At 40.6% G+C, this 14,968-nt stretch overlaps 1 protein-coding gene across 2 annotated transcripts in view; it reads right to left on the bottom strand.

Annotated features, from left to right (window-relative positions):
* The window catches only part of SNX30 (sorting nexin family member 30), a 67,461-nt gene that overhangs the window by 16,888 nt on the left and 35,605 nt on the right, over positions 1-14,968 (bottom strand). Inside the window, exons 4-7 of one of the 2 annotated variants that reach the window (XM_032763584.2) lie at positions 12,766-12,924; positions 11,450-11,645; positions 9,814-10,013; positions 3,866-3,952 (exon numbers count right to left, since the gene is read on the bottom strand). In XM_032763584.2, coding sequence (XP_032619475.1) covers positions 3,866-3,952; positions 9,814-10,013; positions 11,450-11,645; positions 12,766-12,924 — 642 coding nt within the window. The remainder of the gene's footprint in view (positions 1-3,865; positions 3,953-9,813; positions 10,014-11,449; positions 11,646-12,765; positions 12,925-14,968) is intronic. The other variant, XM_032763585.2, reaches the window with a different exon arrangement.

Here is a 14,968-nt window from a genome sequence, read left to right as displayed (position 1 = left end):
AGCCACCAAAATGTTCTCTGAATTTGTGAATGCAAGAGAATAAAACTGGGTCCAATTTGGGGCTTAAATTACCCCGTGTCCTTTTGGCCCCTGAATATTTTAACCAACTGCAAGGAAGCCAACTGACACAGCTGTGAATTAATTTTTACATGCATCTGCTTTCAGTAATCTTGTTCTAAGATGGGAGTAGAGCTTCAGTATTTTAAATTTTCATTAACCTAAAAATGAGGTAATTCAACCAACTATTGATTTAAGCCTTTTAATTCTGGCAGCAGAGATACCATCACAGGGAAAGAAGAAATGTGCTGCTGTGACAAACTCTGACATTAAGTATATGTGGAATGAGGAAAGTGGAAGCATGTATCCACTTGAGTGATCAAAAATACAGTTGATATTCTTCATTAGATAGTCAAGATGATTTAAGCACTAATGGAAATTGTATGAATAAATCCCTACCCCACATACTCTCTGTAACCTGAGGACTTTGGCTGAAGAATTGGTACCATGTCTAGAATTCCATTTATGCAGCAATGGACACCGATGATTTTGTCTAGCTTTCTATAGTGCACCTCATTAACGTGTAATGAATTTGGCAGGAGGTTTAGTCCTTAAGAGATAGAAAACAAAAAAAATCAGAATTAAGGCTAAAAATCCCATGCACATATGATCATCGATTAGGGATTAACCCAGGGGTAGGCAACCTATGGCACGGGTGCCAAAGGTGGCACGCAAGCTGATTTTCAGTGGCACTCACACTGCCCGGGTCCTGACCACTGGTCCGGGGGGCTCTGCATTTTAATTTTAAATGAAGCTTCTTAAACATTTTAAAAACCTTATTTACTTTACATACAATAGTTTAGTTATATATTATAGACTTACAGAAACAGACCTTCTGAAAACATTAAAATGTATTACTGGCATGTGAAACCTTAAATTACAGTGAATAAATGAAGATCCGGCACAGCACTTCTGAAAGGTTGCCAATCCCTGGAATTACCCATTGCGAGCTACTCAAGGATGGGAATTTGCATTTCCTTCTTAAGGGTTTACTTTGACTATGTGCAATTCAGTTTACATTGCCAATAATATGTGAAAGAACTCAAGTCTGCTTTTTTGAATTCAACCAGAAGTCCTGTATAATCAGACTATTTACTGTTCCCATAGATTCGTTGTGCCTCTAAGCTTTGGGACAAAGTCAGATGCCACAATTGGTGCTTAGTGCTCATTGAGTCCCTTTAGTTAAGAGTTTATTATTTTACTTCCATTACATCAGTAATAAGAGATTTCGATACATACAGTGTTTCTAATACCGAAACCCAGGACCAAATTAGGAGAGAATGGGAGGGGTCCTTCTATACCTGCAACTGCTGAAGGCAAAACACTGCAGAGATAGCAAATGGACTGCCACACCAAATACAATTATACTGGATACATATGAGGACAATCTGAAGTTAAGCAAAGTATATCCTGATTTAGTATCTGCTGGCTTAAACACTAGAATTATTTTAATCACAGAATCTGATATGATATATATACACACTTGTCGAGCTTAAATAATTAAAAAAAGACTTATCAAGGCAAACTGCTGTTAGAATTTGGACACGGACTCAAGAGTCTGTTGGGAATCAAGTCAGGTTATGAAGTACAGCAAATCCTAGAATGCCCTCCAGTGGTGAAGGAGAGAAAATATTTCCTGGATCCTTCTTAATCACCAGCAAATAAACTTCTGCTAGACCACCAGAAAGATTTTTGACAGAATTATATTGTTGACATATTAACTTCAACAGATCCAAAAACAAACAGAATAGTACAACTGCAATGTGGCAACTCACTGCAAAGTCCAGTTCTTCTGGCCTGTTTTTTGTTTGGTTTCTACATTCCATTAGACCAGTGATTCTTTTTGTACTGATGACCCCTTTCACATAAGCCTGAGTGTGACCCCCACATATAAATTAAAAAACACTTTTTAATATATTTAACAATATTATAAATACTGGGTGCAAAGCTGGGTCTGGGGTGGGGGCTGACAACTCATGACCCCCCATGTAGTAACCTTGCAACCCCCTGAGGGAGTCCCCACCCCCAGTTTGAGAACACCTGCATTAGACCATGCAAACAGCTAAAAAAGTTCAGTGAAAGCAAGACAAAGCCAGAGATCAAATGATAACCTTGCCTAGTATAGCAGTGATCGCTAATCAGCTTTTTCATTTTAAAATTGTTTAAAAGGTTTAGAAGATTTAACTATTTTAAAAAACTTCCAACTTGTCCCAGGTTCTAGGAAGCAGTGGCAGCATTATTTGAACAGAAAATGTTAGAATGTCCATTTGCTCACCTGTACTTGAGTGCTTAAGGAAACAAACTAGGATGATCTCATTGTGTTGGAAGGCTTTTGCAGAGGTCTAGCTGGAAAGTTAAGTTAAATTTGTAAGCGGTCACCATTTAAAGGGAAGCAAAACTTTGCTATTTTGGAAAACACGAAAGGGCCAAGATAATGAAAATAGCTACTAAAAACACATAATGCTGTATTAAACTCTTCAGCACTGAATGTCTCAAATCCTATATAGCATAAGTGGAAGTGGCTGTTTTTCTCCTGAAGGACACATTTGTGTCCAACATAAAGTAAGAACTGTTTGTGTTAAAGCAGCAACTACGGGCACTCCATCCACTAAATGGGCTGCAAACCCTAGGCACAGGGAGGAACACTGAAGTTGGAGGAAGCCACCCTGAATCAATGTTTCCCAGCCAAGTGCTAATGAGGTCCTTCAATTAAAATTTAGAATAGTGAGGGATAATTATGTAAAGTTCTTAACTCAAGATCCCTCATTTAAGTTTCTTCAGTTTCTGCTCCTCAAGATTCAGAGGCAGAAAGAGACTGCGGGAGAAGATCGAGGGACGAAAAAAGTCAAAAGCATGAGTAGATTGGGAAGGAGACATTAAATGTATTATGCTCATGACGGACGTCGCTGCCATAATTCACAAAATACAACTTGTAGGAAGCATTATGTTATCACACAGAAATGCTATGCAGGTTATGCCAAGCTGCTGCATGGTCTCAATGCAAAAAACCCAAGAAAGACTGATTACTATTTGGAGTTGATTTTACCTAGGATGACCAGATGTCCCGATTTTAGAGGGACGGTCTTGATATTTGGGGCTTTTTCTTCTACAGGCACTGATAATGCCCCCATCTCCTGTCCTGATTTTTCACATGTGCCATCTGGTCACCCTCATTTTACCTGCTTGTTATGTGTGCATCTGTTTCCACCGTTAGGTATCTGTACGTGTAGCAAGCAGGTAAAGCAATACCAAATAGTAGCTAATCTTGGTTGGGTTTTACATCGAGACTAGGAAGCAACTTGTCCTGAAGGCAGCAAGGGATGCACCTCACTAACATAAGAAAGATCATTTGTTCTTAAAGGGCCTGATCTGAAGTCCACTGAAATCAATGGGAGTCTTTCCACTGGCTTCGGATCAGAGCTACAGCAGCTAGGCGTTACAGAGGGACAAAGCGTCACGCATGTGGAACAGCCCAGGAATTCCATTTGCTGCAGTGGTATATCTGTAGCTATAAAGTATTTCTAACTCAACTCATCTTCCCCTTACTCTTACTCCTTTCTACACTGAATTTGGCTGTTAACGCATTCTCCTTGGCTCGCCTTCTAAAGCCAGCTTGCAGCTATATGACAAGAAATTGCTCTGCCGTACACTGGTTGTTGTGTTTTTTGTTTTTGTTTTTTGCAAAGGCATGAGACTGAACACAGATCTAGAAACATAAAAATCATCTCTTTCTCCAGAGAGTGTTCAGCTGAGAGGGACTGAATGACAAATATGTCACTAGTTTTATGAAGTGGTTTCAAATGCTAACCTTGGGGCGGTCTTCTTTTTTCAAAGCTACAGCTTCCAATTTTGCTTCATACTCTGCTTGAACTTGGTCTCTTTTCTTTAGTACATTCTAGGAAAGAAAAAAGAAATCATAAGACTGAAAATGTACGAAATTTTGACTCCCCCTTCCTCCTCACCCCACAATAGTTGCAGACTAGATTCAGCAACTGAAGTGCCATTAAAGTCACAGGTCTGCCTTTCAGAGGCCATTCCTGTTTTACAGGAGTCTATGAAGAAGCTTTTGAATAAAAATTAAAAAGTACTCAAGGCTGAACACTTTAGCCTGAGAGCAGTTGTCAGATGACGTCTGTAGCTGTTGATTACAGACAAAGTCAAAACTCCAAGCTTTACGAATGACTTCATTGTGACCTTTGGCAAGTCACTGATCTTCTCCTGAAGAAGGAAAGGGTGACAAGGATAAACATTAACACTGAGAGGGTTAGTTTGTAAAGCTTTCTGAGGTGCCCAAGCAACAAGGGAAGGAACGAGTTGGTAGGCAACATTGCTCCTAAAGCTATGAACTTCTACTACAGCCCGCCCACTCATAGCTTGCTCAAAATCCTTTTGAAATGAATTTCCATGCTGAGTCTAAGATTAAAGGTCAATTTTAGACAAAATTCTCCTCTCCCTTGTTTTTGCATTATGTGATGGTGAAAAAGGTTCCCACTTTTGTACATGAAACATTCAATTTTTGAATGACTAAAGTTCATGCTTTCTAACTGACTAGCCCTCACTGAATAAGGAGAATAAAAAGTTAGAAAACAGCTAATTTTACTTTACAACCAGTACAAGATATCCAGTAAGGATAGTTACAATATTAACAGGACTAGGGAGTAACCAATTACATAGAGGTTTGTCATAGAGAAGTAGTTTTGTCTTTGTCTATGGTAGCTGTTGCTTGCTGTATTAAACATGATATCCATACTGGGCAATGACTTGTAAAAATTTTTGCTTGGGAGGGGAGTAATTGATGCCCCGGGAGACTAAGAAACATGAAGAATCAACCAGCCACTATTACCAGAGTCTGTTTTTTTCAGTTTGAAGCATAGCGGAGGAGGATTCATGTTCCTAAAGACTACCGTCCCAGTACTGTAACCTCCAGGACTATACTTCTTTTAAATGCCAAGCACATACTCAGAATTGAGCATGACAAAGGAGGACAATATCTCTACTCCAGAGAGGATACCACACAATCTCCCCCAGGACACAGGGGGCAATAAAGGAGAGAATGTTTGATACATCAAAAACCCTTTAGTTCCAGTTTCTAAAGTTAAGCATGTTATTAGCTCCATTTGCCTGCAGCAAAATGAGACATCAGTTCTCAATACGAGACTAGGTGGAATTTTTCCCTGCAGTTGTTTGAGATTTGTAGTGCCCCAAAAGCATGACTGGTATTTAACAGGTATTTCCGCTCACATACAAAAGGGATATTGGGAGAAAGTAATCTTACTGAGGATTTTTTTTACATTAATAGTTGCCTTGTAGTAAGTGGCCAGCACCCACCATGGGTGCAGATGTTTGGAACCAGTAGAGTAAGTTGGACCTGTACCAGCAAGGTCCAGTGATTAAGAGGCACTGTATCAGCAAAGCAGATTCACAGGACAAGTGATTGGAGAGTACTGATACTTCGGGGGTGAAGGAGGGGCAGAAAAGAGAGACAATGTATTCAGAATCATATGCTAACTGAATGCGCAGGTCTGGGTGCCAGTTAATATTTTTCCAGCAGATGAAGAAAAAAATGCAAAGAATCCCACCAAATAAATGTACAGGAGAAGGAGGAATTTTTCCAGCATCTCCATGTTATTTGTTCTCAGCTATGGCCCAAAATACTTAGCATTCTTTATACAGTTGCTGGGAATTTACTATATGACACTTCTGGACCACCTTCCAGCCAAGGATCCGAGAGTACACCACACTTATTTGCACAACATTCCGGTGAAATAGGGACCTTATTAAATAAAGGTGGGGAAACTGAGGCACTTGCAGCTCAGAGACTTGCTCAAGGCACACAGCACATCAGTGACAGATTTGGGAACATAACCCAAATTGACTTCTCGTCCTGTGCTAGGCCATCCTCAAAGGATAGAAGGCAATGCTGGCATAGGTCCCTTCCCCCTCTAGAAGATCTTTCAAATGTTTTTACGTACTGAAATAATATTCTTTACCTTGGTCCACAGTTTCCAGACCTATATGTGGCTTTCTGCTTAGTCCAGAGCACACCCTAGGAGGTTCACAAACAAGTTGGTGCTCAAGAGAGGGAAAGAGGTAGCAGGAAACAGTTGTCTTTTGCAACAACTGTTCAGACATCCTAGAGAAGGTCTTTCCAAAACACTCATTCCAATGACAGATCTGTTTATCCCACCTCAATCATGGATTTTTTTTTTTAAAAAACCATCAGGTACTTTAAATATTTATAATGCCATTTTAGAGCTATGCCATTTACCCAATACCCAAGCACACAGTTGGGGACAGCATGTACTAATGCTGCCAATATGCCTCTGTCTAATCCCAGCATTTTAATAGCAGTCAGCATAAATTACAGGGTTTCTTACCCTTCACATGCACTTCCCCATGGAATACAGCATATCTGCAATCAGAAATCAAGGCAGGTTAGCTGCTTCTATTTACGAGAAGAGCTTTATACCATGATTGTTCAGTCACTGCTGGGACATTCCAAATATGGCAACTGTTTTAAATACAAGCCTTCTAAACATCCTCATTCCTCTCCAGATCTTTGAGGTCTTGTGTCAAACAACTAGTTCTAGTTCTCTAAGACCAATTGTTAAACATACACCAGGTTTATGTTATAGTCATGTTTTCACATGCTCCTACTACTCTGTTACAATTCCTAGTAGCAAGTCTCCTTTTCAATTGTTAGATATGATCAGGCTAACACAGTGGTTCCCAAACTGGGGTTCGTGAAATGTTACAAGGGGTTCTCAAGAAAAAAATTCCTGAATGGCAGACAGAGCTGTCCCTAGGGACCACAGGCAGCACGGGGCCAGCAGCCCAGAGCCCCTGGACTTCCAAGAGCTAAGCAGATCAAAGCAAGCATATCTATCACACTGAGGAGATTTAAACTTCAAGACTCCCTATAAGAAATGGAAAGAAAGAGAGGTGGATTTTTTTTGCTGTTTTTAAAATTAAATAGGCAGCTAGTGTTGTTTTTAAAACGATTATGAAGAACAAGTTTAAGCTTTGTTATAATGCGAGTTGTTTGCCTGGACTGCTCAAGACCTGAATGCTTGTATAGGAGCAACTCTTTGAGCTGGCTTCTTAAATACCTTCCTGCTATTTCATATCTGATACTCCTTGATGAAACATAACAGTCTTGTCTTATAAGAGGCTTACTCAAAGTGATACAAGCTACAAAAGTGAGATCTTGGAACAGTGTTGCCATTTTCATAACTAATTAAAATATTATAATGATAAACAATTAATAAGTGTGCAATGAGCATGTCATAAAAACAAACTGTATTTCCAATATCACTTTTTATAATTTATACTCAGGCAAAGGAGAAAATCCCTGGAAATATTAATTTTAAGAGGGGGTTCGTGAGACTTGACATTTTAGTGACGGGTTCACAGGTTGTTAAAGTTTGGGAACCACTGGGCTAACAGAACCTCTAAGCTTGGAGCTTTGCACATGTGCAGTGGCATTTCTCACTTTAGACAGCAGTCCCTGTCCATCAATCCAAGACAAAAGATCTGAGCAGTTCCAAAGAGAGACTGACCCACTCTTCTCAGCCAGATATGGATGGCTGTGATGCAAGATTGCTTTGGTACTAATAGGAGTTTAAAAGGTTGTCAAGTGAGTTCCATGTAGGAGGCAAAGACGAAGAGAAGCAAAACCAGGTTAAAAAAATTAAAAGTTTGGATTTAATCATAAGATTTAAGACAGAAAATACAAACCTCTAAGGCTACCAAGTTATCTACAAATTTTCATGTTACAACAGAACATATTTAGTCATGGAAGCAAGGTGCTTTAGCACGTGGAAGACTAGTGTTTATAGAAAGAGATGGACTTCATTTGACAGGCCCTATTCCTGACAATCCCACCAACTCTCTGATTAACCTTGGGCAGTTGCCTAACCTCTCTGTGGCTAAGTTCCACTATCTTCAAATTAAGGACAAAGGTGCAGAAGTTGTAAGGAACTTTGAGGTTCTGAGATAAGCGGTGCAAAGACTAAAAAGTTTAAAGTTTGTTTCTCATACTTTAATAGTCCTCTCCTGTGATCACTAGCTTCCCACTCCTACATGCCTCATGAAGCAGTCCGGTGGAGAAGCCAAACATGCCATCATGACACACTGGTGCCTGCTTTTGGGTATAAGCAGAGCATGACGACACTCCCAGCCAAAGCTATTTGAAGTAGGAAGTTGCCATCTGCAGATGGTTTTTCCATCCTTGACTTTGACCTGAAGAAACACCAAGCTCTTTGGAAGAGGTCTCATGCCTTCATGTACAGCAGGGTGTAAAATAAGTATTTAAACTGCTATTACAATCGCCACCATCTTTCTAACTCTTTGAGGGTGAGAGATTCACCACTCAATAGGAAAGGAATTTTCTTCCAAGGTTTTGTGGTTTGAAGTCAGACCTTCACCTTGTTGTACTAAAATATTGTGCTCCAACTAACAGACAAACAGATGTAATTAAACCTTTCATTAGATAGCTTGCATACAGGTTTTACTTTTAAAAGGAAAAGTTGGAAAAGGACTAAAATTCAGTCTTTATGAGGACAAAGTCACTAGAGTCCTAGAACTTAGAACATTTTCAAGGAGGATTGTAATTCCAGAACCAGCAACTGAAACACATAATGGATAAGCATATCATTGCCTTGTTAAGGGCTCACCACAGCTGCTCTCTCTAGACGAGAAAAGACGTTGTCGTCTTCTACTTCCACCCCATGTTTGAAAGTGTCACGCTCTCCATCTATGTTTGCTTGTGTTCTGTAAAGCCTTGCCCCAGACTCAAACAAGCCAAAACCAGAGTGATTAATTTCAGCACTCAACATGATTAACCCAATTAATTTTTGCATGCTTCATTGAACAAAAAACCTAATACATGCCTCAAATCTGAACAGAAAGAAATGTACTTGTAATGCAGGAGTTTAACACTTATGCAAACACGTGACAGAGTTTTAGTGAGGGTATCAATTAACTCCTTAATATCCCAAGTGAGACTTCAGAATAATTTAAAGCACAAAAACAATGCCTATTAACTGATCCTGCATATTGAACAGACTGCATCAATGCTCTTATTCACTAAAGAGGCACATTCTGTACAGAACATGTATGCAGATTTGTGACAGAGGAATTATTTGTACCATGTCCAAGTAGTATGCTAGGATTCTATCCAAGATGTGGCATACCACAAAATATCTGATGTTCCTGGTTTTGTAAGGGGAAAAAAAGCCACACCAAAGCTAGGTCATTGAACACCATTACTTAAAAGTTATGTCACTGTTTTGGTTCACAGAATTTAAATGCTAGACAACCAAGGGAGACAGATTTGTAAGAAGGTTCCATGCAGAGTCGAGCTTATCACAGTCACAGATTTTAGTAACACGTTTTGGTAGTATCGGGCTTTCATACAAACAAACAGTTTTAAATACGGCTCTCCAAGACTCAAGTTTGACTCCTAAAAAGCACAGCATGTTGAAAGACAAGAACATTGCCATTACCAATAGAACAACTCTAAATTTAGATCGAATGCACATTACGTCTGTTTAGGTAGAAAAATACTGAAACTAATTTAATATTTTTATATGCATAACATTTGTCTGATCCTGGTTAAAAACACTAGGAATAAAAAGCTTATCTTTATTAGGAGAAACAATCCCTACGAGATGACACTTCACGGCTAGGTTTCTCTATGCTTATTCCACTCCCAGCTTCTAAACAAGTGTGGAATTCTGCCAAATGGTCTGTTACCTTCATGGACTCTGAGTACAGGATGTACTCTCTGAGTACAGGCAGGAAGTCCTCTGTCATGTCATCACTCAGTTCCTCGAGAGCGGTACAGCAGTTCCCGATACAGGCAGACACTCCTTCCAGGGGTTCTGCTAGCTCCATTTCTAACCCACCCCAGGTGGAGTAAACTGGTCCATATTCTCGCAGTTCCACCAGGTATTCTGAAAGAGACATTAAGACGAAACAAATTTCAGTTCTACAGTGACATTCTAGGCAATTTGGTTTAAAAAAGCAGAGACATTGATTTAACCATCATACTCCACTCAAACATTTCAAAGGGCTGATCAGCTCACTACCATCAATCGATGCACGCAACCAGATGCAGAGGAGTGGTAAGTAAGGCAAATTTTACCAGAAAAACTCTAGACTTCACAAAGCACCCTTCTTCCCCAGTGAACATAAAATGGATATTAATCCCCATTACCACCAAGCCTCTTCAGACAGAGGTGTCAGGTTTTATCAGTGCTTGCATTAGATTATTGCTGCTTTCCTCAAAGCAGCAATACAGAATCACACAAAGCCCAGATGTCTGATCTGAACTGGTAGTAAAGAACTCCAGTAATAAAGACAGGATAGTATTAGTGACAGCAAGGTGTAAGGGGACCAAAGTATGTAGGATTCCTCCTGTTTTACTGCTCCTATAATATTAGGCCAGGCGAGAGCTACTGCATGAGCTTCTACATGTAACCTATGCAGGAGCTAGGGCAGGGATCGGCAACCTTTACCCTGGCGGGCCGTGTGCCAAGCACCATGGTGGGGCAGGCTGGTTTACCTGCCCTGTTCGCAGGTTTGGCCGATCGCAGCTCCCACTGGCCGCAGTTCGCTGCTCCAGCCCAATGGGGGCTGTTGGAAACTGCACAGGCCAAGGGATGTGCTGGACATGGATTCTCACAGCCCCCACTGGCCTGGGATGGCAAATCGCGGCCTGTGGGAGCCGCGATCAGCTGAACCTGCGGACGCAACAGGTAAACAAACTGGCCTGGCCTGCTGCGATGCTTACCTTGGCAGGCCACGTGCCAAAGGTTTCTGATCCCTGAGCTTGGGTGAGCTTTATTTCCCTTCACAGCCTAAAATGAGAATTTTAGCTGATTTGTAATAGACTCTAGTTAGTCCTGTTAAAGAGGACTGAGACAACCAAGTACGAGTATACTGGAGTAGCGATTTCTTAAAGTCTATAGATTCTAGCTGTCTTATCCTGGAATTAGACATTGGGGTCAGCAATTATATTTAATTTGGTGGACTGCAAGAGATGAATTCTCTTCATTATTTATCCTACTCTGTTTTGTTGTCTATTGCTGAGAAACAGAATAACCTGCTCTTCTAACGGTTAAAGGCGATCCAACAGAGTTAAAACACTAGGAATCAACAATACCCTCTTTTGCTTGCACCTTAACAAGTACCCAACTCATATGCATTATACAACTGTCATAATATGACACGAGTCTTTACAGAATCCTCCTTTTGATGCACCCACTTTAAAAAAAATAGGCCAAAATCACTGAATGCAGGTAGGTCCAGCAGTACCACCAGTGTACTGCCTCATACAAAGCTTGTGGTGTGCGAGACATCTGCACTATGAAACATCCAGAGTTCTTACCTAGTTCCTCCTTGATAATCCGCTGTGCTATTCTATCAATGGTTCCAAGCTTGAGAACAAATGTATCTAGGTAGTCTCCAATGGCTGCAAACTCCAACGGTCGACTTCTGAGTTTATAACCGCCTGTGACATATTTTACAGACTCTCCCATCTTGGAGAGCAATGCCATTCCTTGTTTTTTATAGGCATTAAGATCCTGGCAATGACAAGAAATATATTGTTTGCATATAGAAAAAAACAAGTACCATCCCTGGTCTAAATAGTCATGCTTCAATTTGAGCACAGCAGAGAAAGTTTCTGAAAATAGGCTGTTAAGATTTAGATGCAGGACTTGATTCAAAAGCTCACCTCTGCTTCTCACATAAAGTTAGGCACACAGAGTGCATCAGACATCTACAAACAATGGGATATTTTACAGCCTTGCCACCCTCTTGTACCTTAGGGTAGCAGGGGTTAGGAAGTTACCGAACTACTCAGCCTATTAGCAGGAGGGAAGCTTAAAGAGAACATAGGAAGGAAGTGTTCGAGAAGGAAGGAGGAAGAGAAAGAAGGCTAGGAGAGCCTAACATGAGGAGCTCCTTGAGTAAATACACCACAGCACCCATCACACACACACACCCCCAACCTTTAGAGAAGGGGCCAGAAAGCTGGGAAACAATGTATTGGTGGAGTGATTGAGACACTAAAGAACAGTGTTTAAAAGCAAAAAGGTCTGAGAGGTCTGTGTTCATGGATGACTCAGGGGTACAGTAAGTGTGCCCCATTCCCAGGAGCCAAAGTGCCAACAGGCAGACTTCCATCACCCACTCCTCTGTGGATGAACCCCTTCCTTTTCACAACAGCTCCTGCATAGGTGGCATATTTGCACACCAGAGAGAACACAAGTGCAACTTTTATATTGTATATATAAAAAACACATTTTTGTCACTGTTAACCATTTGGTGTTAGATGCTTTTGAAGAGAGAGTTAGCCAGACCCTCAGCTCCACACCCTTGTAGAAGAGGAATCCTGCCTACAAACACAGAGGTGTGAAATAAACAGGGCCAGAGCACACTGGGAGATCCTTACCGATGTAATGGCCCCCAAAGCTAGAGCAGCTCATAGGATTGAATGTCCATAGAGGGAAGGCAGAAAGGTTATTTACAGTTGCCCTTGCATCTGCAGAGCTCTCTCTGCTATGCTGAGCATGGACTTGTCCTAGGCCTAACATGATTTGTTGGGTTTCTTATCTTTAGTCTCATTTATCACGTTCATTTTCAACAGCTCGTGCGTCTCGGATCTCTTTAGGTTTTGTATGTTTAAGTTCATATGCTTACTTTGGCTGTGAGAAACACATTGAAATGTTCATTGAAAGAAAGTACTGGATGATCTGCAATCCTTTTCAAGAATTTATCTAAAGCTTTCCTCCTCGTCTCCACAAATTCTTCAGAAAAGCGATCGACAACTCCCTTCATCACAAATTTCTCAGGAAGAGGCTGTGGAAGGAGAGGCAGAGAGAGAGACTGTTTTCAGTAGAATAAAAGCCAACTGCTTTTGCTAATACTTCCTTGTTTCCATTAATTAGCTAGTTCAGTCTTGACACAAATAAATAGAGATGCTGCTAATTGGAACTGCATTTTCTTTGAGTTATCCTGAAATAAATCTAGACTAATTCAATTTAACTCAGTGGTGTCATTCCAAAGTCACATCAATACAGCAGAAAGAAAACTGGCCCACGGAGACATTACAAATGTAGCTCATATTGGGGTAGAGTGGACCAGGGAAGAAAACTTCCCTCTACTGTACCCAGTTTACCTGCATTTAGGCCCCAGTTCAGGAAAGCACTTAAGCACATGCTTAACTTTAAAGTACGTACTTAAATCCCATTCACCTCAGTGGGACTTATGCCCATGCTTAAGCAGTGCTCTGAATAGAGATGCCTTCCTGGACCAGCTCATTGCTAAGACGTTTCAGGCAAACCATCTGAAAGTTCAAATGCTTCAGAGTGGGTTGGAAGAAGTAGTAGACTTCTGCAAGCATTTTTTTCCTTTAAAAATTGTGACAAAGTAGTTTACCAATTCAAAGACACTTACTTGAGCTTCTAGGCTCAACCATCTATAGACAAGCTGAAGGTAAAATCTCTAAGCTTCTCTTCTTCCTACTGTTAAGAGAACATGTACAACTGAACAAAGGCCAGGTAGAGGCCTCATTGAAAAAAATCAGGCCTGTACCATGGTAAAGTGTGCAGTCATTGCCAACGAAAGTGAAAGTTAAGCATGGGATATGTTTTTCTTTAAAGTAGTGCCTGCCGATTGGGCCCGTTCTTTTCCACCTGTACACATCTGCAATGCCTTAGTGCTCAACTCCTCCCTCAACATGATGGGTGAAGAGCACTAACCCCTGCAATAGATATCCATCACAAACTCTGGAATGACTAATTCTGGAACATGAACAGGCCATCTGTTTCATTTTCCATTAATTAGGGTTTATATTTACATAATATGCAGCAAAAGCTTTATATTTGTGGGGAACTTTGGTCTGGTAGATGCAGCAGGACCCTGGGTAATTCACTTAGCCTTCTGCACTGAGAGAGAAGGCACATACCACAAGCTACAGTACAGCTGCATTAACATCTAATCACATTTTCACCCTCCCATTCAGATTAGCATGAATAGAAACAGTGACCAAAGCCAAATACCAATCAAGGGTTTGGCACACCTCTAGTTACCATGCCTGCAATTGAAGGAAGCATTAATTTGATCATTTTGTACTTGAGACATCTGCAGCATCTCTGCAGAGCAGCCTGGGCATCAAAGCTGGGATACCAGGTTTTAAGGGGGGGGAAGTGGGGGGTTGTCCTTAAAAGCCACACACCATGGTTGTGTTACAAGTTTGCTTTCCTATTCTGTCACAGTGGAAAGAATGTCAGAGACTGTGCAGACTGCAATACAGCCCCATCATTACATAAAGATCAACTCAGCAACTTAGGCTGAAGTCTCTCACTGAAGAGAATTTTTCTTGCCATCTGAAGTTGGAAAAAGGAAACTTGTGGTAAAAATAAAGTGAAAGGACTTCCACACTGTAAACAGTGCCAGACCACGACTAGTCTTGAAACACTTTAGTTTATCCAGCATTTTAATGGGTACCATATGGGACCACAGCAAAGTAAGTATTACCATTAGAAAAAAATAAATAAATAAAAAGGGTCATTTGCCAAGGTTAGTTGATCCATCCCACAGATGGTTAGGACAATCAAAGCTTAGGTGTTTCTGCTGGACATGAACTTGGAAAGATTCTAATTCTGATGGTTTACGTCAAGTATCTCAACAAGAAATTCCATAAATTTACATTTTTATTGGATTTATGCAGTGGCATATTGGAGCAGTGAAATGTTTCTCGCAGGTCAGACTAGATGATCATGATAGTCTCTTCTTTAAGATCCATGAGTTACTTGGAGGGGGGAAAAAGGGAGTTTCCTCATATTTCATAACTGCAGTGAGACAATGCAAGCTAAGCAATAAGTTTGTACAACTTCACCAC

The sequence above is a fragment of the Chelonoidis abingdonii genome, chromosome 6 (assembly GCF_003597395.2).
Source record: "Chelonoidis abingdonii isolate Lonesome George chromosome 6, CheloAbing_2.0, whole genome shotgun sequence".
Lineage (NCBI taxonomy): Eukaryota > Metazoa > Chordata > Testudines > Testudinidae > Chelonoidis > Chelonoidis abingdonii.
The sequence above is the reverse complement of the archived record's forward strand: the minus strand, read 5'-3'. Positions and strand labels throughout refer to the sequence as shown.